Consider the following 27314-nt stretch of genomic DNA (forward strand, 5'->3'; position numbering starts at 1 on the left):
AACAGACTGGTGTTAAAGACATGGCCAGTAGGTAATACTGTCCTCTATAGAACAGACTGGTGTTAAAGACATGGCCAGTAGGTATTACTGTCCTCTATAGAACAGACTGGTGTTAAAGACATGGCCAGTAGGTATTACTGTCCTCTATAGAACAGACTGGTGTTAAAGACATGGCCAGTAGGTATTACTGTCCTCTATAGAACAGACTGGTGTTAAAGACATGGCCAGTAGGTAATACTGTCCTCTATAGAACAGACTGGTGTTAAAGACATGGCCAGTAGGTATTACTGTCCTCTATAGAACAGACTGGTGTTAAAGACATGGCCAGTAGGTATTACTGTCCTCTATAGAACAGACTGGTGTTAAAGACATGGCCAGTAGGTATTACTGTCCTCTATAGAACAGACTGGTGTTAAAGACATGGCCAGTAGGTATTACTGTCCTCTATAGAACAGACTGGTGTTAAAGACATGGCCAGTAGGTAATACTGTCCTCTATAGAACAGACTGGTGTTAAAGACATGGCCAGTAGGTAATACTGTCCTCTATAGAACAGACTGGTGTTAAAGACATGGCCAGTAGGTATTACTGTCCTCTATAGAACAGACTGGTGTTAAAGACATGGCCAGTAGGTATTACTGTCCTCTATAGAACAGACTGGTGTTAAAGACATGGCCAGTAGGTATTACTGTCCTCTATAGAACAGACTGGTGTTAAGACATGGCCAGTAGGTATTACTGTCCTCTATAGAACAGACTGGTGTTAAAGACATGGCCAGTAGGTATTACTGTCCTCTATAGAACAGACTGGTGTTAAAGACATGGACAGTAGGTAATTACTGTCCTCTATAGAACAGACTGGTGTTAAAGACATGGCCAGTAGGTAATACTGTCCTCTATAGAACAGACTGGTGTTAAAGACATGGCCAGTAGGTAATACTGTCCTCTATAGAACAGACTGGTGTTAAAGACATGGCCAGTAGGTATTACTGTCCTCTATAGAACAGACTGGTGTTAAAGACATGGCCAGTAGGTATTACTGTCCTCTATAGAACAGACTGGTGTTAAGACATGGCCAGTAGGTAATACTGTCCTCTATAGAACAGACTGGTGTTAAAGACATGGCCAGTAGGTATTACTGTCCTCTATAGAACCAGACTGGTGTTAAAGACATGGCCAGTAGGTAATACTGTCCTCTATAGAACAGACTGGTGTTAAAGACATGGCCAGTAGGTAATTACTGTCCTCTATAGAACAGACTGGTGTTAAAGACATGGCCATAGGTATTACTGTCCTCTATAGAACAGACTGGTGTTAAAGACATGGCCAGTAGGTACTACTGTCCTCTATAGAACAGGACTGGTGTTAAAGACATGGCCAGTAGGTATTACTGTCCTCTATAGAACAGACTGGTGTTAAAGACATGGCCAGTAGGTATTACTGTCCTCTATAGAACAGACTGGTGTTAAAGACATGGCCAGTAGGTATACTGTCCTCTATAGAACAGACTGGTGTTAAAGACATGGCCAGTAGGTATTACTGTCCTCTATAGAACAGACTGGTGTTAAAGACATGGTCAGTAGGTAATACTGTCCTCTATAGAACAGACTGGTGTTAAAGACATGGCCAGTAGGTATTACTGTCCTCTATAGAACAGACTGGTGTTAAAGACATGGCCAGTAGGTAATACTGTCCTCTATAGAACAGACTGGTGTTAAAGACATGGCCAGTAGGTATTACTGTCCTCTATAGAACAGACTGGTGTTAAAGACATGGCCAGTAGGTATTACTGTCCTCTATAGAACAGACTGGTGTTAAAGACATGGCCAGTAGGTATTACTGTCCTCTATAGAACAGACTGGTGTTAAAGACATGGCCAGTAGGTAATACTGTCCTCTATAGAACAGACTGGTGTTAAAGACATGGCCAGTAGGTATTACTGTCCTCTATAGAACAGACTGGTGTTAAAGACATGGCCAGTAGGTAATACTGTCCTCTATAGAACAGACTGGTGTTAAAGACATGGCCAGTAGGTATTACTGTCCTCTATAGAACAGACTGGTGTTAAAGACATGGCCAGTAGGTATTACTGTCCTCTATAGAACAGACTGGTGTTAAAGACATGGCCAGTAGGTAATACTGTCCTCTATAGAACAGACTGGTGTTAAAGACATGGCCAGTAGGTAATTACTGTCCTCTATAGAACAGACTGGTGTTAAAGACATGGCCAGTAGGTATTACTGTCCTCTATAGAACAGACTGGTGTTAAAGACATGGCCAGTAGGTATTACTGTCCTCTATAGAACAGACTGGTGTTAAAGACATGGCCAGTAGGTATTACTGTCCTCTATAGAACAGACTGGTGTTAAAGACATGGCCAGTAGGTAATACTGTCCTCTATAGAACAGACTGGTGTTAAAGACATGGCCAGTAGGTATTACTGTCCTCTATAGAACAGACTGGTGTTAAAGACATGGCCAGTAGGTATTACTGTCCTCTATAGAACAGACTGGTGTTAAAGACATGGCCAGTAGGTATTACTGTCCTCTATAGAACAGACTGGTGTTAAAGACATGGCCAGTAGGTATTACTGTCCTCTATAGAACAGACTGGTGTTAAAGACATGGCCAGTAGGTATTACTGTCCTCTATAGAACAGACTGGTGTTAAAGACATGGCCAGTAGGTAATACTGTCCTCTATAGAACAGACTGGTGTTAAAGACATGGCCAGTAGGTAATACTGTCCTCTATAGAACAGACTGGTGTTAAAGACATGGCCAGTAGGTATTACTGTCCTCTATAGAACAGACTGGTGTTAAAGACATGGCCAGTAGGTAATACTGTCCTCTATAGAACAGACTGGTGTTAAAGACATGGTCAGTAGGTATTACTGTCCTCTATAGAACAGACTGGTGTTAAAGACATGGCCAGTAGGTATTACTGTCCTCTATAGAACAGACTGGTGTTAAAGACATGGCCAGTAGGTATTACTGTCCTCTATAGAACAGACTGGTGTTAAAGACATGGCCAGTAGGTATTACTGTCCTCTATAGAACCAGACTGGTGTTAAAGACATGGCCAGTAGGTATTACTGTCCTCTATAGAACAGACTGGTGTTAAAGACATGGCCAGTAGGTATTACTGTCCTCTATAGAACAGACTGGTGTTAAAGACATGGCCAGTAGGTAATACTGTCCTCTATAGAACAGACTGGTGTTAAAGACATGGCCAGTAGGTAATACTGTCCTCTATAGAACAGACTGGTGTTAAAGACATGGCCAGTAGGTATTACTGTCCTCTATAGAACAGACTGGTGTTAAAGACATGGCCAGTAGGTATTACTGTCCTCTATAGAACAGACTGGTGTTAAAGACATGGCCAGTAGGTATTACTGTCCTCTATAGAACAGACTGGTGTTAAAGACATGGCCAGTAGGTATTACTGTCCTCTATAGAACAGACTGGTGTTAAAGACATGGCCAGTAGGTATTACTGTCCTCTATAGAACAGACTGGTGTTAAAGACATGGCCAGTAGGTAATACTGTCCTCTATAGAACAGACTGGTGTTAAAGACATGGCCAGTAGGTATACTGTCCTCTATAGAACAGACTGGTGTTAAAGACATGGCCAGTAGGTATTACTGTCCTCTATAGAACAGACTGGTGTTAAAGACATGGCCAGTAGGTATTACTGTCCTCTATAGAACAGACTGGTGTTAAAGACATGGCCAGTAGGTAATACTGTCCTCTATAGAACAGACTGGTGTTAAAGACATGGCCAGTAGGTATTACTGTCCTCTATAGAACAGACTGGTGTTAAAGACATGGCCAGTAGGTAATACTGTCCTCTATAGAACAGACTGGTGTTAAAGACATGGCCAGTAGGTATTACTGTCCTCTATAGAACAGACTGGTGTTAAAGACATGGCCAGTAGGTAATACTGTCCTCTATAGAACAGACTGGTGTTAAAGACATGGCCAGTAGGTATTACTGTCCTCTATAGAACAGACTGGTGTTAAAGACATGGCCAGTAGGTATTACTGTCCTCTATAGAACAGACTGGTGTTAAAGACATGGCCAGTAGGTAATACTGTCCTCTATAGAACAGACTGGTGTTAAAGACATGGCCAGTAGGTATTACTGTCCTCTATAGAACAGACTGGTGTTAAAGACATGGCCAGTAGGTATTACTGTCCTCTATAGAACAGACTGGTGTTAAAGACATGGCCAGTAGGTAATACTGTCCTCTATAGAACAGACTGGTGTTAAAGACATGGCCAGTAGGTATTACTGTCCTCTATAGAACAGACTGGTGTTAAAGACATGGTCAGTAGGTATTACTGTCCTCTATAGAACAGACTGGTGTTAAAGACATGGCCAGTAGGTATTACTGTCCTCTATAGAACAGACTGGTGTTAAAGACATGGCCAGTAGGTATTACTGTCCTCTATAGAACAGACTGGTGTTAAAGACATGGCCAGTAGGTAATACTGTCCTCTATAGAACAGACTGGTGTTAAAGACATGGTCAGTAGGTATTACTGTCCTCTATAGAACAGACTGGTGTTAAAGACATGGCCAGTAGGTAATACTGTCCTCTATAGAACAGACTGGTGTTAAAGACATGGTCAGTAGGTATTACTGTCCTCTATAGAACAGACTGGTGTTAAAGACATGGCCAGTAGGTATTACTGTCCTCTATAGAACAGACTGGTGTTAAAGACATGGCCAGTAGGTAATACTGTCCTCTATAGAACAGACTGGTGTTAAAGACATGGCAAGTAGGTAATACTGTCCTCTATAGAACAGACTGGTGTTAAAGACATGGCCAGTAGGTAATACTGTCCTCTATAGAACAGACTGGTGTTAAAGACATGGCCAGTAGGTAATACTGTCCTCTATAGAACAGACTGGTGTTAAAGACATGGCCAGTAGGTATTACTGTCCTCTATAGAACAGACTGGTGTTAAAGACATGGCCAGTAGGTATTACTGTCCTCTATAGAACAGACTGGTGTTAAAGACATGGCCAGTAGGTATTACTGTCCTCTATAGAACAGACTGGTGTTAAAGACATGGCCAGTAGGTATTACTGTCCTCTATAGAACAGACTGGTGTTAAAGACATGGCCAGTAGGTAATACTGTCCTCTATAGAACAGACTGGTGTTAAAGACATGGCCAGTAGGTAATACTGTCCTCTATAGAACAGACTGGTGTTAAAGACATGGCCAGTAGGTATTACTGTCCTCTATAGAACAGACTGGTGTTAAAGACATGGCCAGTAGGTAATACTGTCCTCTATAGAACAGACTGGTGTTAAAGACATGGCCAGTAGGTATTACTGTCCTCTATAGAACAGACTGGTGTTAAAGACATGGCCAGTAGGTAATACTGTCCTCTATAGAACAGACTGGTGTTAAAGACATGGCCAGTAGGTAATACTGTCCTCTATAGAACAGACTGGTGTTAAAGACATGGCCAGTAGGTAATACTGTCCTCTATAGAACAGACTGGTGTTAAAGACATGGCCAGTAGGTAATACTGTCCTCTATAGAACAGACTGGTGTTAAAGACATGGCCAAGTAGGTATTACTGTCCTCTATAGAACAGACTGGTGTTAAAGACATGGCCAGTAGGTATTACTGTCCTCTATAGAACAGACTGGTGTTAAAGACATGGCCAGTAGGTATTACTGTCCTCTATAGAACAGACTGGTGTTAAAGACATGGCCAGTAGGTATTACTGTCCTCTATAGAACAGACTGGTGTTAAAGACATGGCCAGTAGGTAATACTGTCCTCTATAGAACAGACTGGTGTTAAAGACATGGCCAGTAGGTATTACTGTCCTCTATAGAACAGACTGGTGTTAAAGACATGGCCAGTAGGTATTACTGTCCTCTATAGAACAGACTGGTGTTAAAGACATGGTCAGTAGGTAAGGGACTTCAAAGGTATTGTAATTCACCAGCTCAGCAGCAGTTTGTCCCCTCTGTCAGCCTCTCTATTAGAGACAGTCAACACTGAGGCAGCATACCAAATATCACCCTATTCCCTACATAGTGCACTACTTTCAACCAGAGCCCTATGGGTCCTAGTCTAAAGTAGTGTACTATATAGTGAATAGGGTGCTATTTGGGGCACGGCCTGGTTTGTTCTGGGCTTGTAGCTTACCTATAGCAGTTGTTGCTGAATTTGTTATAGCTGGAGAAGGCTATTAGCACACCAAACCCGACTCCCAAAGAGAAGCAGATCTGAGTGGCAGCGTCTATCCAGACCTACACAACAAACGGCCGGGGGACAGAGGACAAAGGACACAGGGGGAGAAAAGGGCTGTTATCAGAGATAATTGCAGGAAACTCGTTCAACAGAAAGATGAAAGACACTTGTGAATACGGGGTAATTTAGCAAATTGTTGCTGCATGCATGTGTCTAATCTAATTCTCAAATTGCTGCTTTGAGTCCTTAGCGGTCGTGCGTTGCTACTGGAGGGGGGGGGGGGGGAACAGCTGGAGATTCTTACAGCGCCCCTATTAAGGCAAATGATTCATATATACATTTCATCAGTCGGGATTTCATGGATACTGAAATATTAAATTGTTTATAACGAACCTTATATTTTCCTACACTGAAATAATACTTGTGGCATTAAAATACAGCAATAAACATCAGCATAACTCTCTCTCTCTCTCACACACACGCACACACGCACGCACGCACACACACACACACACACACACACACACACGATCTATATATACTGTATATATATACATGCAGGTAGCCTAGTGGTTAGAGCGTTGGGCCAGTAACCAAAAGATTAACTGAAAGGTTGCTAGATCGAATCTCCAAGCTGACAAGGTTAAAAATCTGTCATTCTGTCCCTGAACAAGGCAGTTAACCCACTGTTCCCCTGAACAAGGCAGTTAACCCACTGTTCCCCTGAACAAGGCAGTTAACCCACTGTTCCCCTGAACAAGGCAGTTAACCCACTGTTCCCCTGAACAAGGCAGTTAACCCACTGTTCCCCTGAACAAGGCAGTTAACCCACTGTTCCCCTGAACAAGGCAGTTATCCCACTGTTCCCCTGAACAAGGCAGTTATCCCACTGTTCCCCTGAACAAGGCAGTTAACCCACTGTTCCCCTGTAAGGCAGTAACCCACCCAAGGCAGTTAACCCACTGTTCCCCGGGCGCTGTGGATGTTGATTAAGGCAGCCAGCGCTGTCTGGGCTGTAATACTAGTGTGTCTGTGAGAGACAAGGACTGGACCGGCGCTGTAATACTAGTGTGTCTGTGAAACTCAATAAGGAAACAGACTTTTATCACCTCTGAATACTTCCCTTTGATCTCGCTATTGTCCTCTCTCTCTCTCGTTTTTTTCTCTCTCTCTTTCTCTCCCTCTCTCTGTCTCTCATTCTCTGTCTCTCAGTCTCCCAATCTTTCTTTCTCTCTCTCTCTCTCTCTCTCTCTCTCTCTCTCTCTCTCTCTCTCTCTTTCTCTCTCTCTCTTTCTCTCTCTCTCTCTCTCTCTCTCTCTCTCTCTCTCTGTCTCCCAATCTTTCTCTCTCTCTCTCTCTCTCTCTCTCTCTCTCTATCTCTCTCTCTCTCTCTCTCTCTCTCTCTCAGTCTCCCAATCTTTCTCTTTCTCTCTCTCTCTCTCTCTCTCTCTCTCTCTCTCTGTCTCTCATTCTCTGTCTCTCAGTCTCCCAATCTTTCTCTTTCTCTCACTCCTTCCTGTCCCCCCTATCTCTCTGTCTCTCCCGCCTCTCCCCCAGTCTTACCTGAGGCTCACAGAGTCGTAGGAAGTCGACGCTGAGGTAGGCCTTAATGCCATCCATGGCTCCAGGGAGGGTGACACCACGCAGCAGCAGGACAGTCAGGACCACGTAGGGCATGGTGGCTGTGATCCACACCACCTGCACAGGAACACATGGACTCAACAACCTGGCCCATCTCTGTTCTGTTCTATACACATGGACTCAACAACCTGGCCCATCTCTGTTCTGTTCTATACACATGGACTCAACAACCTGGCCCATCTCTGTTCTGTTCTATACACATGGACTCAACAACCTGGCCCATCTCTGTTCTGTTCTATACACATGGACTCAACAACCTGGCCCACTCTATTCTGTTCTATACACATGGACTCAACAACCTGGCCCATCTCTGTTCTATTCTATACACATGGACTCAACAACCTGGCCCATCTCTGTTCTGTTCTATACACATGGACTCAACAACCTGGCCCACTCTATTCTGTTCTATACACATGGACTCAACAACCTGGCCCATCTCTGTTCTATTCTATACACATGGACTCAACAACCTGGCCCATCTCTGTTCTATTCTATACACATGGACTCAACAACCTGGCCCATCTCTGTTCTGTTCTATACACATGGACTCAACAACCTGGCCCACTCTATTCTGTTCTATACACATGGACTCAACAACCTGGCCCATCTCTGTTCTGTTCTATACACATGGACTCAACAACCTGGCCCACTCTATTCTGTTCTATACACATGGACTCAACAACCTGGCCCATCTCTGTTCTATTCTATACACATGGACTCAACAACCTGGCCCATCTCTGTTCTGTTCTATACACATGGACTCAACAACCTGGCCCATCTCTGTTCTGTTCTATACACATGGACTCAACAACCTGGCCCATCTCTGTTCTGTTCTATACACATGGACTCAACAACCTGGCCCATCTCTGTTCTGTTCTATACACATGGACTCAACAACCTGGCCCATCTCTGTTCTGTTCTATACACATGGACTCAACAACCTGGCCCATCTCTGTTCTGTTCTATACACATGGACTCAACAACCTGGCCCACTCTATTCTGTTCTATACACATGGACTCAACAACCTGGCCCATCTCTGTTCTGTTCTATACACATGGACTCAACAACCTGGCCCACTCTATTCTGTTCTAGGCCAGGACTTAATACCAGGCCGGATCTGAGCTGACTTCACCTGGACATCCTGCTCTATAGTGGGGTGGCTAAGCTTTAATATCCAGAACGAGTGGACATTTTATGACAAACTAACCACATTTGGGACATATGTACATTTATGTACCCTGGAACATTTACATATGGAGCCATCACAGATTTGGATGCTGAGGACCGTGGCAGCCATCTTACAAAATGTCAGTCAACAGTAACACAATTTCACTATTTTTAGATAAAAGTACTACATTTCAGCAAAGAGATATATTTATGTACACTTAAAATAGGTTGATATGGAGCCACTACAGATTCAGAGGACCACCTACCTTCCCTGAGGTCTTGACCCCCTTCCAGAGGCTGAAGTACAGAACCACGATGACCACAGCTAGACAGGATGTCAGCTGCCAACGAGGCAGACCCAGGTCAGCTATACCCTCACTGTCCTGTAGGTGGAGCACCCCACGCCTGGAACATAACAGTTATAACAGGTTATAACAACTAATCAACTAACAGCTAGGTAACTAACAGACCCAGGTCAGCTATACCCTCACTGTCCTGTAGGTGGAGCACCCCACGCCTGGAACATAACAGTTATAACAGGTTATAACAACTAATCAACTAACAGCTAGGTAACTAACAGACCCAGGTCAGCTATACCCTCACTGTCCTGTAGGTGGAGCACCCCACGCCTGGAACATAACAGTTATAACAGGTTATAACAACTAATCAACTAACAGCTAGGTAACTAACAGACCCAGGTCAGCTATACCCTCACTGTCCTGTAGGTGGAGCACCCCACGCCTGGAACATAACAGTTATAACAGGTTATAACAACTAATCAACTAACAGCTAGGTAACTAACAGACCCAGGTCAGCTATACCCTCACTGTCCTGTAGGTGGAGCACCCCACGCCTGGAACATAACAGTTATAACAGGTTATAACAACTAATCAACTAACAGCTAGGTAACTAAGAGACCCAGGTCAGCTATACCCTCACTGTCCTGTAGGTGGAGCACCCCACGCCTGGAACATAACAGTTATAACAGGTTATAACAACTAATCAACTAACAGCTAGGTAACTAACAGACCCAGGTCAGCTATACCCTCACTGTCCTGTAGGTGGAGCACCCCACGCCTGGAACATAACAGTTATAACAGGTTATAACAACTAATCAACTAACAGCTAGGTAACTAACAGACCCAGGTCAGCTATACCCTCACTGTCCTGTATGTGGAGCACCCCACGCCTGGAACATAACAGTTATAACAGGTTATAACAAGTAATCAACTAACAGCTAGGTAACTAACAGACCCAGGTCAGCTATACTCTCACTGTCATGTAGGTGGAGCACCCCACGCCTGGAACATAACAGTTATAACAGGTTATAACAACTAACAACCTATAACTAACAACACAGCACACTGTTACCAATGACTAACAACAACAACTAACAACCTATAACTAACAACACATCATACTAAGTGGAGAAACACTGCAGTAACTATCAACTAAGAATGAAGAGAAGAAGAAGAAGAAGAAGTAGAAATAGAAGAAGAAGTAGAAGAAGAAGTAGAAGAAGTAGAAGAAGAAGTAGAAGAAGTAGAAGAAGAAGTAGAAGAAGAAGAAGAAGAAGTAGAAGAAGTAGAAGTAGTAGAAGAAGTAGTAGTAGAAGAAGAAGAAGAAGTAGAAGAAGTAGAAGTAGTAGAAGAAGAAGAAGAAATAGAAGAAGTAGAAGAAGAAGTAGAAGTAGAAGAAGAAGAAGAAGTAGTAGAAGTAGAAGAAGAAGAAGTAGTAGAAGTAGAAGAAGAAGAAGAAATAGAAGAAGTAGAAGAAGAAGTAGAAATAGAAGAAGAAGAAGAAGAAGTAGTAGAAGTAGAAGAAGAAGAAGAAGAAATAGAAGAAGTAGAAGAAGAAGTAGAAATAGAAGAAGAAGAAGAAGAAGTAGTAGAAGTAGAAGTAGAAGTAGAAGTAGAAATAGAAGAAGAAGAAGTAGTAGAAGAAGAAGAGGACACCTTTGTGTCAACTGAATGGCCCTGACTCAGACTAGATGAAATTGCTCCCAGGTGGAGATAAAGATAGTGACTGCCTGTCTGTCCATGACTGCATGACAGGCCTGAATTGTCAAAACAAACCACCTTTGCTAAAAATATGAGACACCTGTTAATCTAACAAGAACACTGGATACAGTATCTCCATGGACGACCAGGAGTATAGACACATGGATACAGTGTCTCCATGGACGACCAGGAGTATAGACACATGGATACAGTATCTCCATGGACGACCAGGAGTATGAAGGTATGGATACAGTATCTTCATGGACGACCAGGAGAATGAAGACATGGATACAGTATCTCCATGGACGACCAGGAGAATGAAGACATGGATACAGTATCTCCATGGACGACCAGGTGTATAGACACATGGATACAGTATCTCCATGGACGACCAGGAGAATGAAGGTATGGATACAGAATCTCCATGGACGACCAGGACTATGAAGACATGGATACAGTATCTCCATGGACGACCAGGAGAATGAAGACATGGATACAGTATCTCCATGGACGACCAGGAGAATGAAGACATGGATACAGTATCTCCATGGACGACCAGGAGAATGAAGACATGGATACAGTATCTCCATGGACGACCAGGAGTATAGACACATGGATACAGTATCTCCATGGACAACCAGGAGAATGAAGACATGGATACATAATCTCCATGGACGACCAGGAGTATAGACACATGGATACAGTATCTCCATGGACGACCAGGAGTATTAAGACATGGATACAGTATCTCCATGGACGACCAGGAGTATAGACACATGGATACAGTATCTCCATGGACGACCAGGAGAATGAAGACATGGATACAGTATCTCCATGGACGACCAGGAGTATAGACACATGGATACAGTATCTCCATGGACGACCAGGAGTATAGACACATGGATACAGAATCTCCATGGACGACCAGGAGAATGAAGACATGGATACAGTATCTCCATGGATGACCAGGAGTATAGACACATGGATACAGAATCTCCATGGACGACCAGGAGAATGACGACATGGATACAGTATCTCCATGGACGACCAGGAGTATAGACACATGGATACAGTATCTCCATGGACGACCAGGAGAATGAAGACATGGATACAGTATCTCCATGGACGACCAGGAGTATAGACACATGGATACAGAATCTCCATGGACGACCAGGAGAATGAAGACATGGATACAGTATCTCCATGGACGACCAGGAGTATTAAGACATGGATACAGTATCTCCATGGACGACCAGGAGAATGAAGACATGGATACAGTATCTCCATGGACGACCAGGAGTATAGACACATGGATACAGTATCTCCATGGACGACCAGGAGAATGAAGACATGGATACAGTATCTCCATGGACGACCAGGAGTATAGACACATGGATACAGTATCTCCATGGACGACCAGGAGTATGAAGACATGGATACAGTATCTCCATGGACGACCAGGAGTATAGACACATGGATACAGTATCTCCATGGACGACCAGGAGTATGAAGACATGGATACAGTATCTCCATGGACGACCAGGAGTATGAAGGTATGGATACAGTATCTCCATGGACGACCAGGAGTATAGACACATGCATACAGTATCTCCATGGACGACCAGGAGTATGAAGGTATGGATACAGTATCTCCATGGACGACCAGGATAATGAAGACATGGATACAGTATCTCCATGGACGACCAGGAGTATGAAGGTATGGATACAGTATCTCCATGGACGACCAGGAGTATAGACACATGGATACAGTATCTCCATGGACGACCAGGAGTATAGACACATGGATACAGTATCTCCATGGATGACCAGGAGTATAGACACATGGATACAGTATCTCCATGGACGACCAGGAGTATGAAGGCATGGATACAGTATCTCCATGGACGACCAGGAGAATGAAGACATGGATACAGTATCTCCATGGACGACCAGGAGTATGAAGACATGGATACAGTATCTCCATGGACGACCAGGAGAATGAAGACATGGATACAGTATCTCCATGGACGACCAGGAGTATGAAGGTATGGATACAGTATCTCCATGGACGACCAGGAGTATAGACACATGGATACAGTATCTCCATGGACGACCAGGATAATGAAGACATGGATACAGTATCTCCATGGACGACCAGGAGTATAGACACATGGATACAGTATCTCCATGGACGACCAGGAGTATAGACACATGGATACAGTATCTCCATGGACGACCAGGAGAATGAAGGTATGGATACAGTATCTCCATGGACGACCAGGAGTATGAAGGCATGGATACAGTATCTCCATGGACGACCAGGAGAATGAAGGTATGGATACAGTATCTCCATGGACGACCAGGAGTATAGACACATGGATACAGTATCTCCATGGACGACCAGGAGAATGAAGACATGGATACAGTATCTCCATGGACGACCAGGAGTATGAAGGCATGGATACAGTATCTCCATGGACGACCAGGATAATGAAGACATGGATACAGTATCTCCATGGACGACCAGGAGTATGAAGGCATGGATACAGTATCTCCATGGACGACCAGGAGAATGAAGGTATGGATACAGTATCTCCATGGACGACCAGGAGTATGAAGGCATGGATACAGTATCTCCATGGACGACCAGGATAATGAAGACATGGATACAGTATCTCCATGGACGACCAGGAGTATGAAGGCATGGATACAGTATCTCCATGGACGACCAGGAGTATGAAGGCATGGATACAGTATCTCCATGGACGACCAGGATAATGAAGGCATGGATACAGTATCTCCATGGACGACCAGGAGAATGAAGGTATGGATACAGTATCTCCATGGACGACCAGGAGAATGAAGGCATGGATACAGTATCTCCATGGACGACCAGGAGTATAGACACATGGATACAGTATCTCCATGGACGACCAGGAGTATTAAGACATGGATACAGTATCTCCATGGACGACCAGGATAATGAAGACATGGATACAGTATCTCCATGGATGACCAGGAGTATAGACACATGGATACAGTATCTCCATGGACGACCAGGAGTATGAAGGTATGGATACACATAGACCAGGATGTGAACCTCTGGCTCTCTCAGGCATAATGTCTTCTGGGTCCAGGTTTCAAATAAAGTCTGATTATGAATGTGCACATTTGTGTAATTTAATGCCAAAGAGAGAAAAAGGTGAAGCTGGTTCCTCTCAAAATGCCCATACTTGACATGAACAAAGCAACAATACTTTAAGAAAGAAGTCAACAGTCTCTGTTCAGACTTGGATCTAGAGACGAAACACAAGACTCACTCAAAGTACTCGGCTGCGGGGGTGGACTTGTGTGTGTCGTTGAGGGAGTTGTTGAAGGCCCAGAGGTCCGAGCAGTTGGGGCTGTTCCAGGTGTTGTTGCAGTGGACCCAGGGTAGCTCCCCGGTGAAGGAAGAGAACAGGTAGAACAGGGCCCAGGCTATAATCACGTTGTAGTAGAAGCCCACATACAGACTGATCAGGATCACTGTGAAACCAACACCTGGGGAAAAGGCGAAAGGTGAAAGGTCATAGTTCAAGATCACAATGGTTTAGAATACAGGCTCAGACTATAGCAGAGGTAGACAGAAAACACAAAACAGGGCAAAATATCACAATAAATAACTGATATCAACTGGAAGTATCACAAAGGCCAAAGGTCATATCTGCTCCTGGATACCTCAAATAAAACCACCTACTTTGAACGTCAACACTCTACATTCTTACATATTTACATAAACACTTTCAGAAGTAAACGAGACAGATAACACAGAATTTAAAGAGCGCTTAAAAAAATAACAAGCCAAACTTTCTAAAGGTTGGCCTCTGCGGTCTCCTCTCAACTCTTTATTTATCCCCAGATCTGCCCTTTCTGTGCATTTAGCACCGTGTCCACGCTCTGCTGTTCACTTTCATCATAACCTTTAGGACTAACTGGTGTCCATCTCTTTCATTCTGATGGCGATACGATGTCCTGGCTCTTTTTAATCTAGAACAAGTGATATTTATTGAGGCAGAATCGTTAGCATCACCAGTGATCATGTCGTCTTTTGAAAACATTGATCGTTAGGAAAAATAAATATGTGGATCAGATGTAATTGCAGCGATTCCCTGTTGAGTGACAGCAGCTATTCTCTCTGTCTCAGCTAGGGGGCTGGGTGCATGTGAGACTGCTGATTAAAACGTCAACATCCAATACTGACACTCAGTCAGGGACCCTAAGATAGAGACAGATAGACTGGTGGATGGATGAAAGGATAGATGGCTAGATGGCTGGATGGCTGGATGGATGGATGGATGGATGGCTGGGTGGCTGGATGGATGGATGGCTGGGTGGCTGGATGGCTGGGTGGCTGGGTGGGTGGTTGGCTGGATGGCTGGATGGCTGGATGGATGGCTGGGTGGCTGGATGGATGGCTGGGTGGGTGGCTGGATGGATGGCTGGGTGGCTGGATGGCTGGATGGCTGGGTGGGTGGTTGGCTGGATGGCTGGATGGCTGGATGGATGGCTGGGTGGCTGGATGGATGGGTGGCTGGGTGGCTGGATGGATGGCTGGATGGCTGGATGGATGGGTGGTTGGGTGGGTGGTTGGGTGGGTGGGAGGGTGGCTGGATAGATGGATGGATGGATGGCTGGGTGGTTGGCTGGATGGCTGGATGGCTGGGTGGTTGGCTGGATGGCTGGATGGCTGGCTGGCTGGGTGGGTGGTTGGCTGGATGGCTGGGTGGCTGGATGGCTGGATGGCTGGATGGGTGGTTGGGTGGGTGGGTGTCACGTCCTGACCAGCAGAGGGCGTATTGCTTAGTCTAGGTCAGGATGTGGCAGGTGGTTTGTGTTTGTTTAATGTTGGTGATTGGGACTTCCAATTGAAGGCAGGTGTGTATAGTTGCCTTTGATTGGAAGTCCTATATAGGTGTGTGTGTTTGTCTTTGGGGTTGTGGGGAATTGTTCTTGCACTGCGTTTGCATAGCCTGTGAGACTGTCCATGTTGTGAGTATCATTTATTGTTTTGTTTTCCGGTGGATGCTTTGCCTTTTACCATTAAAAGAAAATGAGTATCCACAATCCCGCTGCGCCTTGGTCCTTCTCTATCCAGTATGACATTTTCAGCAACGAGTACGACATATTTTGTGACAGTGGGTGGCTGGATAGATAGATGGATGGAAAGACCGGCTGCCTTCAAACTTGGTTTGATGTTATCATCTATGCATAGACACTTTAATAACTCTACCTACATGTACATATTACCTCAACTAACCGGTGCCCCCGCACATTGACTCTGTACCGGTACCCCCTATATATAGCCTCCACATTGACTCTGTACCGGTACACCCTGTATATAGTCTCCACATTGACTCTGTACCGGTACCCCCTGTATATAGCCTCCACATTGACTCTGTACCGGTACCCCCTGTATATAGCCTCCACATTGACTCTGTACCGGTACCCCTGTATATAGCCTCCACATTGACTCTGTACCGGTACCCCCTGTATATAGCCTCCACATTGACTCTGTACCGGTACCCCTGTCTATAGTCTCCACATTGACTCTGTACCGGTACCCCCTGTATATAGCCTCCACATTGACTCTGTACCGGTACCCCCTGTATATAGTCTCCACATTGACTCTGTACCGGTACCCCTTGTATATAGCCTCCACATTGACTCTGTACCGGTACCCCCTGTATATAGTCTCCACATTGACTCTGTACCGGTACCCCCTGTATATAGCCTCCACATTGACTCTGTACCGGTACCCCCTGTCTATAGTCTCCACATTGACTCTGTACCGGTACCCCCTGTATATAGCCTCCACATTGACTCTGTACCGGTACCCCCTATATATAGTCTCCACATTGACTCTGTACTGGTACCCCCTGTATATAGCCTCCACATTGACTCTGTACCGGTACCCCCTGTCTATAGTCTCCACATTGACTCTGTACCGGTACCCCCTGTATATAGCCTCCACATTGACTCTGTACCGGTACCCCCTGTATATAGTCTCCACATTGACTCTGTACCGGTACCCCCTGTATATAGCCTCCACATTGACTCTGTACCGGTACCCCCTGTATATAGTCTCCACATTGACTCTGTACCGGTACCCCCTGTATATAGCCTCCACATTGACTCTGTACCGGTACCCCCTGTATATAGCCTCCACATTGACCTCTGATGGAGGAGGGGGGGGGGGGTGTCCAGAGCACCGTCTGCAGCACCGTGGTTATGATGGAGGAGGGGGGGTCCAGAGCACCGTCTGCAGAACCGTGGTTATGATGGAGGAGGGGGGGGGGGTCCAGAGCACCGTCTACAGCACCGTGGTTATGATGGAGGAGGGGGGGTCCAGAGCACCGTCTGCAGCACCGTGGTTATGATGGAGGAGGGGGGGGGGGTCCAGAGCACCGTCTACAGCACCGTGGTTATGATGGAGGAGGGGGGGGGTCCAGAGCACTGTCTGCAGCCCCGTGGTTATGATGGAGGAGGGGGGGGGATCCAGAGCACCGTCTGCAGCACCGTGGTTATGATGGAGGGGGGGTCACCGTCTGCAGCACCGTGGTTATGATGGAGGAGGGGGGGGGGGGGTCCAGAGCACCGTCTGCAGCACCGTGGTTATGATGGAGGAGGGGGAGGGTCCAGAGCACCGTCTGCAGCACCGTGGTTATGATGGAGGAGGGGGAGGGTCCAGAGCACCGTCTGCAGCACCGTGGTTATGATGGAGGAGGGGGGGGTCCAGAGCACCGTCTGCAGCACCGTGGTTATGATGGAGGAGGGGGGGGGGTCCAGAGCACCGTCTGCAGCACCGTGGTTATGATGGAGGAGGGGAGGGTCCAGAGCACCGTCTGCAGCACCGTGGTTATGATGGGGGGGGGGGTCCAGAGCACCGTCTGCAGCACCGTGGTTATGATGGAGGAGGGGGGGGGTCCAGAGCACCGTCTGCAGCACCGTGGTTATGATGGAGGAGGGGAGGGTCCAGAGCACCGTCTGCAGCACCGTGGTTATGATGGGGGGGTCCAGAGCACCGTCTACAGCACCGTGGTTATGATGGAGGAGGGGGGGGGGGGGGGTCCAGAGCACCGTCTGCAGCACCGTGGTTATGATGGAGGAGGGGGGGTCCAGAGCACCGTCTGCAGCACCGTGGTTATGATGGAGGAGGGGGGGTCCAGAGCACCGTCTGCAGCACCGTGGTTATGATGGAGGGGGGGGGGGGGGGTCCAGAGCACCGTGGTTATGATGGAGGAGGGGGGGGTCCAGAGCACCGTCTGCAGCACCGTGGTTATGATGGAGGGGGGGGGGGTCCAGAGCACCGTCTGCAGCACCGTGGTTATGATGGAGGAGGGGGGGTCCAGAGCACCATCTGCAGCACCGTGGTTATGATGGAGGGGGGGGGGGGTCCAGAGCACCGTGGTTATGATGGAGGAGGGGGGGGGTCCAGAGCACCGTCTGCAGCACCGTGGTTATGATGGAGGAAGGGGGGTCGGTCCAGAGCACCGTCTGCAGCACCGTGGTTATGATGGAGGGGGGGGGTCCAGAGCACCGTGGTTATGATGGAGGAGGGGGGGGTCCAGAGCACCGTCTGCAGCACCGTGGTTATGATGGAGGAGGGGGGGGTCCAGAGCACCGTCTGCAGCACCGTGGTTATGATGGAGGGGGGGGGGGGGTCCAGAGCACCGTGGTTATGATGGAGGAGGGGGGGGGGTCCAGAGCACCGTCTGCAGCACCGTGGTTATGATGGAGGAGGGGGGGGTCCAGAGCACCGTCTGCAGCACCGTGGTTATGATGGAGGAGGGGGGGTCCAGAGCACCGTCTGCAGCACCGTGGTTATGATGGAGGGGGGGGGGGTCCAGAGCACCGTGGTTATGATGGAGGAGGGGGGGGGTCCAGAGCACCGTCTGCAGCACCGTGGTTATGATGGAGGAAGGGGGGTCGGTCCAGAGCACCGTCTGCAGCACCGTGGTTATGATGGAGGGGGGGGGGTCCAGAGCACCGTGGTTATGATGGAGGAGGGGGGGGTCCAGAGCACCGTGGTTATGATGGAGGAGGGGGGGGGGGGGTGTTAGAACGTGACAGAGAAGGTCACATTTGTTCTTTTGACACTTGTCATGTTAATTGGATGGTTTCCGCTCACCGGAGTGTTTATCGATGTGTTGGAAAGTACGGGAAGATTGGCCCAAAATGGGTTTATCACCAAACACAGAGAGACTCTAAAAGCCAATTTTCAGTCTTCCATCTGACTGGCGTTGTTTGGGTATAAACAATGGTAGTTATCTTAACACACACACACACACACACACACACACACACACACACACACACACACACACACACACACACACACACACACACACACTCTCTCTCCTACCTTTGAATATGGGGCAGATCTTCCAGACGCCAGCGGCCCCCTCTCTGTTGTACTGTCCCAGAGCCAGTTCCATATAGAACAGAGGCATGCCTGCTATCACCATGAAGAACAGGTAGGGCACCAGGAACGCTCCTACAGGGAATAGAGACACAGGACAGGATGACATGACATAGTACATACATAATGCCTTCATAACACATTCATAGCCTATACATAGCGGTATCACCTTGAAGAACAGGTAGGGCACCAGGAACGCTCATATAGAGGACAGAGAGAGTACCTACATAATGGCTTTATAACACAGTCATAACCTATACATAAGCAATTCATAAGCATGTCTGCTATCTGCATGAAGAACTGGTAGGGCATCAGGAACGCTCCTATACGGCACAGGGCTTCATAAGGCGCATAAGGGCTTCATAACACAGGCATAACCATACTTAGAGCATTGATAGGAACAGGTAGGGCACCAGGAAGGCTTATTTTGAAGGCAGAGGGACAGGATGAATGACATAGTCATCCTTTCCATTCTGATCTAGTTGAGCCTGAGAGTCTGAGGCTAGACATGACAATACATGACAATAACGGTAGGGACATCTTATTTAAAGGGAACCTACTTAAGGGCTTCATTAAACATTCATTACCATGCATAGCACATTCATAAGCATGTATGATAAAATTGAATTGAAATTGAATTGAACCGACATCCTGCAAAATAATGAAAATGCAAGAACAAAATGCTATAATGTTATTTGACCAACTCAGTTAGCGTTCTGTGTTAAACAACCGTAATAGGTGGAACTAATTGTTGTAGACAATCAGCAGTTTGATCAGCTGGGGAGATCTCTTTAAACTTTAAAGGGTAAGGCCTCACACTCCCCATCATCCCTACCGCAGGTTTATTGGTCTGTCAGACACTTTCCCTCAACTTATGGCAGGCAGCAATGTAGTGCGCTGCCAACCCACAGCTCTCTGCGTCCTCCCCCAACAGGATGGGTAGCCTATCTCTCTCTCTCTCTCTCTCTGTCTCTGTTCTTCACTGGTTGACCTTTTCTTGTGGCAACAGGTCACAAATCTTGCTGCTGTGATGCACACTGTGTGGTATTTCACCCAGTAGATATGGGAGTTTATCAAAATTGGATTTGTGTCTGTGAAATCTGAGGGAAATATGTCTCTCTAATATGGTTCTACATTTGGCAGGAGGTTAGGAAGTGCAGCTCAGTTTCCACCTCATTTTGTGGGCAGTGTGCACATAGCCTGTCTTCTCTTGAGAGCCAGGTCTGCCTACGGCGGCCTTTCTCAATAGCAAGGCTATGCTCACTGAGTCTGTACATAGTCAAAGCTTTCCTTAAGTTTGGTTCAGTCACAGTGGTCAGGTATTCTGCCACTGTGCACTCTCTGTTCAGGGCCAAATAACATTCTAGTTTGCTTTGTTTTTCTGTTAATTCTTTCCAATGTCTCACGTAATTATCTTTTTGTTTTCTCATGATTTGGTTGGTTCTAATTGTGTTGCTGTCCTGGGGCTCTGTGGGGTGTGTTTGTGTTTGTGAACAGAGCCCCAGGACCAGCTTGCTTAGGGGCCTCTTCTCCAGGTTCATCTCTCTGTAGGTGATGGATTTGTTATGGAAGGTTTGGGAATCACTTCCTTTTAGGTGGTTGTAGAATTTAACAGATATTTTCTGGATTTTGAAATGTAGTGGGTATAATTAGAGGATACCAGACCTCACAACCATGAAGGGCAATGGGTTCTATAACTGATTCAAGTATTTTTAGCCAGATCCTAATCGGTATGTCTAATTTATGTTCCTTTTGATGGCATAGAAGGACATTCTTGCCTTGTCTCTCAGATCGTTCACAGCTTTGTGGAAGTTACCTGTGGTGCTGATGTTTAGGCCGAGGTATGTATAGTTTTTTGTTTCCTCTAGGGCAACGGTGGAAAATACAAATTCTAGATGGAATTTGTATTTTTGGTCCTGGCAACTGGACCTTTTTTGGAACACCATTATTTTGGTCTTACTGATTTACTGTCAAGGCCCAGGTCTGAAAGAATCTGTGCAGAATATATCTCTCTCTTTCTTTGTCTCTCTCTCCATCTCTCTTTCTCTTTCCCTCCCTCCTTCTCACCTCCTCCGTTCTTATAGCAGAGATAGAGGAACCTCCACACTCCCTCCCTCCATCTCACCTCCTCCGTTCTTATAACAGAGATAGGGGAACCTCCACACTCCCTCCCTCCATTTCACCTCCTCCGTTCTTATAACAGAGATAGAGGAACCTCCACTCCCTCCCTCCATCTCACCTTCTCCGTTCTTATAGCAGAGATAGGGGAACCTCCACACTCCCTCCCTCCATTTCACCTCCTCCGTTCTTATAACAGAGATAGGGGAACCTCCACACTCCCTCCCTCCATCTCACCTCCTCCGTTCTTATAACAGAGATAGGGGAACCTCCACACTCCCTCCCTCCATCTCACCTCCTCCGTTCTTATAACAGAGATAGGGGAACCTCCACACTCCCTCCCTCCATCTCACCTCCTCCGTTCTTATAACAGAGATAGGGGAACCTCCACACGTTGGCCAGGTCCACAGCAAACCCTATCACCGACAGGAGAAAGTCGATCTTCTTCCCCCAGGTCTCCCTCTCTTCTCCAGGGACAGGGGTGTGTCCGTGACTGGGGCCCAGAGCATGGCCGTGGCCGTGGGGGTGTCCAGCAGGGCTGACCAACGTGGAGGTGGTGAACTGGACCCCGTTGTGCTCCTTCACCAGAATCAGCTCCACCTAAAATATCACAATATATGTCATGTAGCTATGTCATCTACAACCACTCCACCTAATATATCAGAATATATGTCATGTAGCTATGTCATCTACAACCACTCCACCTAATATATCAGAATATATGTCATGTAGCTATGTCATCTACAACCACTCCACCTAATATATCAGAATATATGTCATGTAGCTATGTCATCTACAACCACTCCACCTAATATATCAGTATATATGTCATGTAGCTATGTCACCGTTATCTACAACCATTCCACCTAATATATCAGTATATATGTCATGTAGCTATGTCATCTACAACCACTCCACCTAATATATCAGAATACATGTCATGTAGTTATGTCACTGTTATCTACAACCACTCCACCTAATATATCAGAATATATGTCATGTAGCTATGTCACTGTTATCTACAACCACTCCACCTAATATATCAGAATATATGTCATGTAGCTATGTCATCTACAACCACTCCACCTAAAATATCAGAATATATGTCATGTAGCTATGTCATCTACAACCACTCCACCTAATATATCAGAATATATGTCATGTAGCTATGTCACTGTTATCTACAACCACTCCACCTAATATATCAGTAGGGAATAGGACTCCATGTGGAACCTCCTATGACCACTATATACTGTAGGGAATAGGGCTCCATGTGGAACCTCCTATGACCACTATATACTGTAGGGAATAGGACTCCATGTGGAACCTCCTATGACCACTATATACTGTAGGGAATAGGGCTCCATGTGGAACCTCCTATGACCACTATATACTGTAGGGAATAGGGCTCCATGTGGAACCTCCTATGACCACTATATACTGTAGGGAATAGGGCTCCATGTGGAACCTCCTATGACCACTATATACTGTAGGGAATAGGGCTCCATGTGGAACCTCCTATGACCACTATATACTGTAGGGAATAGGGCTCCACGTGGAACCTCCTATGACCACTATATACTGTAGGGAATAGGGCTCCATGTGGAACCTCCTATGACCACTATATACTGTAGGGAATAGGGCTCCATGTGGAACCTCCTATGACCACTATATACTGTAGGGAATAGGGCTCCATGTGGAACCTCCTATGACCACTATATACTGTAGGGAATAGGGCTCCACGCGGAACCTCCTATGACCACTATATACTGTAGGGAATAGGGCTCTACGTGGAACCTCCTATGACCACTATATACTGTAGGGAATAGGGCTCCATGTGGAACCTCCTATGACCACTATATACTGTAGGGAATAGGGCTCCATGTGGAACCTCCTATGACCACTATATACTGTAGGGAATAGGGCTCCACGTGGAACCTCCTATGACCACTATATACTGTAGGGAATAGGGCTCCACGTGGAACCTCCTATGACCACTATATACTGTAGGGAATAGGGCTCCACGTGGAACCTCCTATGACCACTATATACTGTAGGGAATAGGGCTCCACGTGGAACCTCCTATGACCACTATATACTGTAGGGAATAAGGCTCCATGTGGAACCTCCTATGACCACTATATACTGTAGGGAATAGGGCTCCATGTGGAACCTCCTATGACCACTATATACTGTAGGGAATAGGGCTCCATGTGGAACCTCCTATGACCACTATATACTGTAGGGAATAGGGCTCCGTGTGGAACCTCCTATGACCACTATATACTGTAGGGAATAGGGCTCCATGTGGGACTCTCACCTCCTTGGGGCCCATGGTGTTGGAGGGAGAGGGGGCGGAGGATGGCTGCTTGGCCGAGGCGGGGGCCACCACGGAACCCATCTGACCCACTGGCGATCTGGCTTTCAGCACGGGCTGCTCCATGGCTGCAGAGGGATTCAGCTACAGACACAGACAGACCTTAGACACGCCTAGGAGGAACCCTGGATACATTACAGATATACAACCAGCCTCAGTCTCAATCCTGCACCTTATAGGAGAGAGAGGGAGGTGATCAGACTCCTGAGGTTCTCTGAGTCTCATACAACGATTGCAAAGTGTTTTTGAAACGTGTTGCAACAGAAAGTGAAAATACTTGTTTCTTATTGGCCGAGGACACAGGTAGTCCCTCCCCATCCATCCACGTTGTGTGCCTACTGAACAGGACCCTGTTCTGGTTCGGAGCAGTCTCAGCCAGTTCAGGCTCTAAAACACCAGGTGCTCAACCAAAATCCCCATATATGGATTCATATCTTTATATCAATTAACAGCAACTGGTCCAAACATTTTTGTTGCCAAATCATTTTTCGTTCAATGTAGCCTAGCAATTAGAGACGACAAGGTATAAAAATCTGTCGGTGTGCCCTTGAGCAAGGCACTGAACTCTCGTTTGTTCCAGGAACGCTTTGAGACGTTTCCATATTTTCATAAAAGGAAAATGTCTCAAATATAAAATGTAAGAATTTAGTAGATTATGACTAGTAGTGACACTAACGTCAAAATGATCCCCGATAGTGACGCCAACATCACAACAACAATAATAATAATAATATAAATAAACCCATTTACATTTGAAAACAATGTTGATAATATTATGTTTTCCTTCTGTAATTGTTTGCATATTTTCAAAGTTTAAATTCTAAAAATAAAAAAACACTACACACGATTGAGTAAATAAATGTTCACATTGAAAATCCAAATTTTTACATCATTGTAACAAACCATTATCTGTAAATTGCAATACACTGAAATTCAAATCCATACAAACTAATATTTTACTGGATGTATTTTCCAAGCCAATCATTTGGGGGGGGGGGGGAAAAACGAAAAAAACATCAATTGATGTAAATTCATTCATTAAATATAAGAATATAGTGACAAATTCATACAAAATTAATAAAAAACATAAATAAAAACTGTTGATAAAAAAGCCTCACCTTTCTAGATGACGAGGAATAAAACCTTGTGGTCTTTTCCCCAAATAGTAGCTTGAACCAGATTTAATTCCTACTGCGTTTCTGCTCTTCCTCCGTCCACACTCTGTTACTGATGAACATAACTGAAGACCTCGGATGGGTGGAACTCAGACCTGGAATCCAAGGAGGCAAATGAGGAGACAGAGAGAGGAATAGAGAAGGAGAAAGAGAGAGAGATGTCTGGGGTTCGGAGGTGTGTGGACCCCCTGGGTTGGGGACTAGACTGCCCTGTAGGGTCCGTTTCACCTGTTGTTCTGTAAGTCTGTAAGGAGGGATCTGTGGGACCACTAGAAATATGACAGACCAACCCAACAACCCCCTCCCCCTTCTCTCTCTCTCGTTCTCCCTCTTTCTCTCTCTCTCTTTCTTTCTCTCTCTCCCTCTTTCTCTCTCTCTCTCTCTATCGCTCTCCCTCTTTCTCTCTCTCTCTCTTTCTTTCTCTCCCTCTCTCTGCCTCTCTCTCTCTCTCTCTCTCTCTCTCTCCCTCTCTCTGCCTCTCTCTCTCTCTCTCTCTCTCTCTCTCTCTCTCTCTCCTCTCTCCCTCTTTCTCTCTCTCTCTCTCTCTCTCTCTCTCTCTCTATCGCTCTCCCTCTCTCTCTCTCTCTCTCTCTCTCTCTCTCTCTCTCTCTCCTCTGTCCTTCCTTCTTGCTTATTTTCATGTTTTCTGTCTGATCGTCAGTATATCTTCTGTACAACACACTGCCACCTGTTGCTGTGTGCAAATATAGAAAGAAAACATTTACACACACATCATTCTGATTCTCTCTCTAACACACACACACACACACACACACACACACACACACACACACACACAGAGAGAGAGAAAGAAGAAAAGCTGGACAATTAAGTACAATTAGTGATGAAACAGCAGGCTATTCCAGCTCTATAGGACGTTGCTCTTTGTGGTTGATCACTGTAGTCTTCAACACATATCATCCTTTTCTACACGCGGACATGTTTCAAGTTTCAACTTTTATTAGTCCTATGTACAGGATACACAAGGCATACACCGTCTGTAGTCTTCAACACATATCATCCTTTTCTACACGCGGACATGTTTCAAGTTTCAACTTTTATTAGTCCTATGTACAGGATACACAAGGCATACACCGTCCAACTAAATGATTCCTGCAGGTTCCTACTGGACAACTAAATGATTCCTGCAGGTTCCTAGGGTGCAGGCCAGGCAACAGGCTGTTAGCCAGCCTGCCAGCTTAGTGGAGTCTGCCACGAGCACAGTTAGCGTAGTCAGCTCAGCTTTCCCCATTGAGACCGTGTCTGTGCCTCGATCTTGGTTGGGCAAAATTAAAAATGGCGGTGTTCGCTTCAGTAATCTTACTAGTATAAAGACCTCCTCCATTCCTGCCATTATTGAAAGAGATTGTGATCCTTCACATCTCAAAATTGGGTTACTTAATGTTAGATCCCTCACTTCCAAGGCAGTTATAGTCAATGAACTAATCACTGATCATAATCTTGATGTGATTGGCCTGACTGAAACATGGCTTAAGCCTGATGAATTTACTGTGTTAAATGAGGCCTCACCCCCTGGTTACACTAGTGACCAAACCCCCCGTGCATCCGGCAAAGGCGGAGGTGTTGCTAACATTTACGATAGCAAATTTCAATTTACAAAAAAAAAAACAATGACGTTTTCGTCTTTTGAGCTTCTAGTCATGAAATCTATGCAGCCTACTCAATCACTTTTTATAGCTACTGTTTACAGGCCTCCTGGGCCATATGCAGTGTTCCTTACTGAGTTCCCTGAATTCCTATCGGATCTTGTAGTCATAGCAGATAATATTCTAATTTTTGGTGACTTTAACATTCACATGGAAAAGTCCACAGACCCACTCCAAAAGGCTTTCGGAGCCATCATCGACTCAGTGGGTTTTGTCCAACATGTCTCTGGACCTACTCACTGCCACAGTCATACTCTGGACCTAGTTTTGTCCCATGGAATAAATGTTGTGGATCTTAATGTTTTTCCTCATAATCCTGGATTATCGGACCACCATTTTATTGCGTTTACAATTGCGACAAATAATCTGCTCAGACCCCAACCAAGGAAGATTAAAAGTCGTGCTATAAATTCTCAGACAACCCAAAGATTCCTTGATGCCCTTCCAGACTCCCTCTGCCTACCCAAGGACGTCAGAGGACAAGAATCAGTTAACC

General features: G+C 45.9%; 1 protein-coding gene across 1 annotated transcript in view; it reads right to left on the minus strand.

The window, feature by feature from the left end:
* Positions 1–24090, minus strand: part of LOC115191073 (sodium-dependent dopamine transporter) — a 35693-nt gene extending 11603 nt beyond the window's left edge. The window contains exons 1-7 of the mRNA XM_029749069.1: positions 23920–24090; positions 21953–22199; positions 19425–19556; positions 14344–14563; positions 9290–9428; positions 7778–7912; positions 6170–6273 (exon numbers count right to left, since the gene is read on the minus strand). Of these exons, the coding sequence (XP_029604929.1) occupies positions 6170–6273; positions 7778–7912; positions 9290–9428; positions 14344–14563; positions 19425–19556; positions 21953–22199; positions 23920–24042 (1100 nt within the window). The 5' untranslated portion in view covers positions 24043–24090. The remainder of the gene's footprint in view (positions 1–6169; positions 6274–7777; positions 7913–9289; positions 9429–14343; positions 14564–19424; positions 19557–21952; positions 22200–23919) is intronic.
* Between the last annotated feature and the right edge of the window lie 3224 nt (positions 24091–27314).

The sequence above is a fragment of the Salmo trutta genome, unplaced genomic scaffold, assembly GCF_901001165.1.
Source record: "Salmo trutta unplaced genomic scaffold, fSalTru1.1, whole genome shotgun sequence".
Taxonomy (NCBI): Eukaryota; Metazoa; Chordata; class Actinopteri; order Salmoniformes; family Salmonidae; genus Salmo; species Salmo trutta.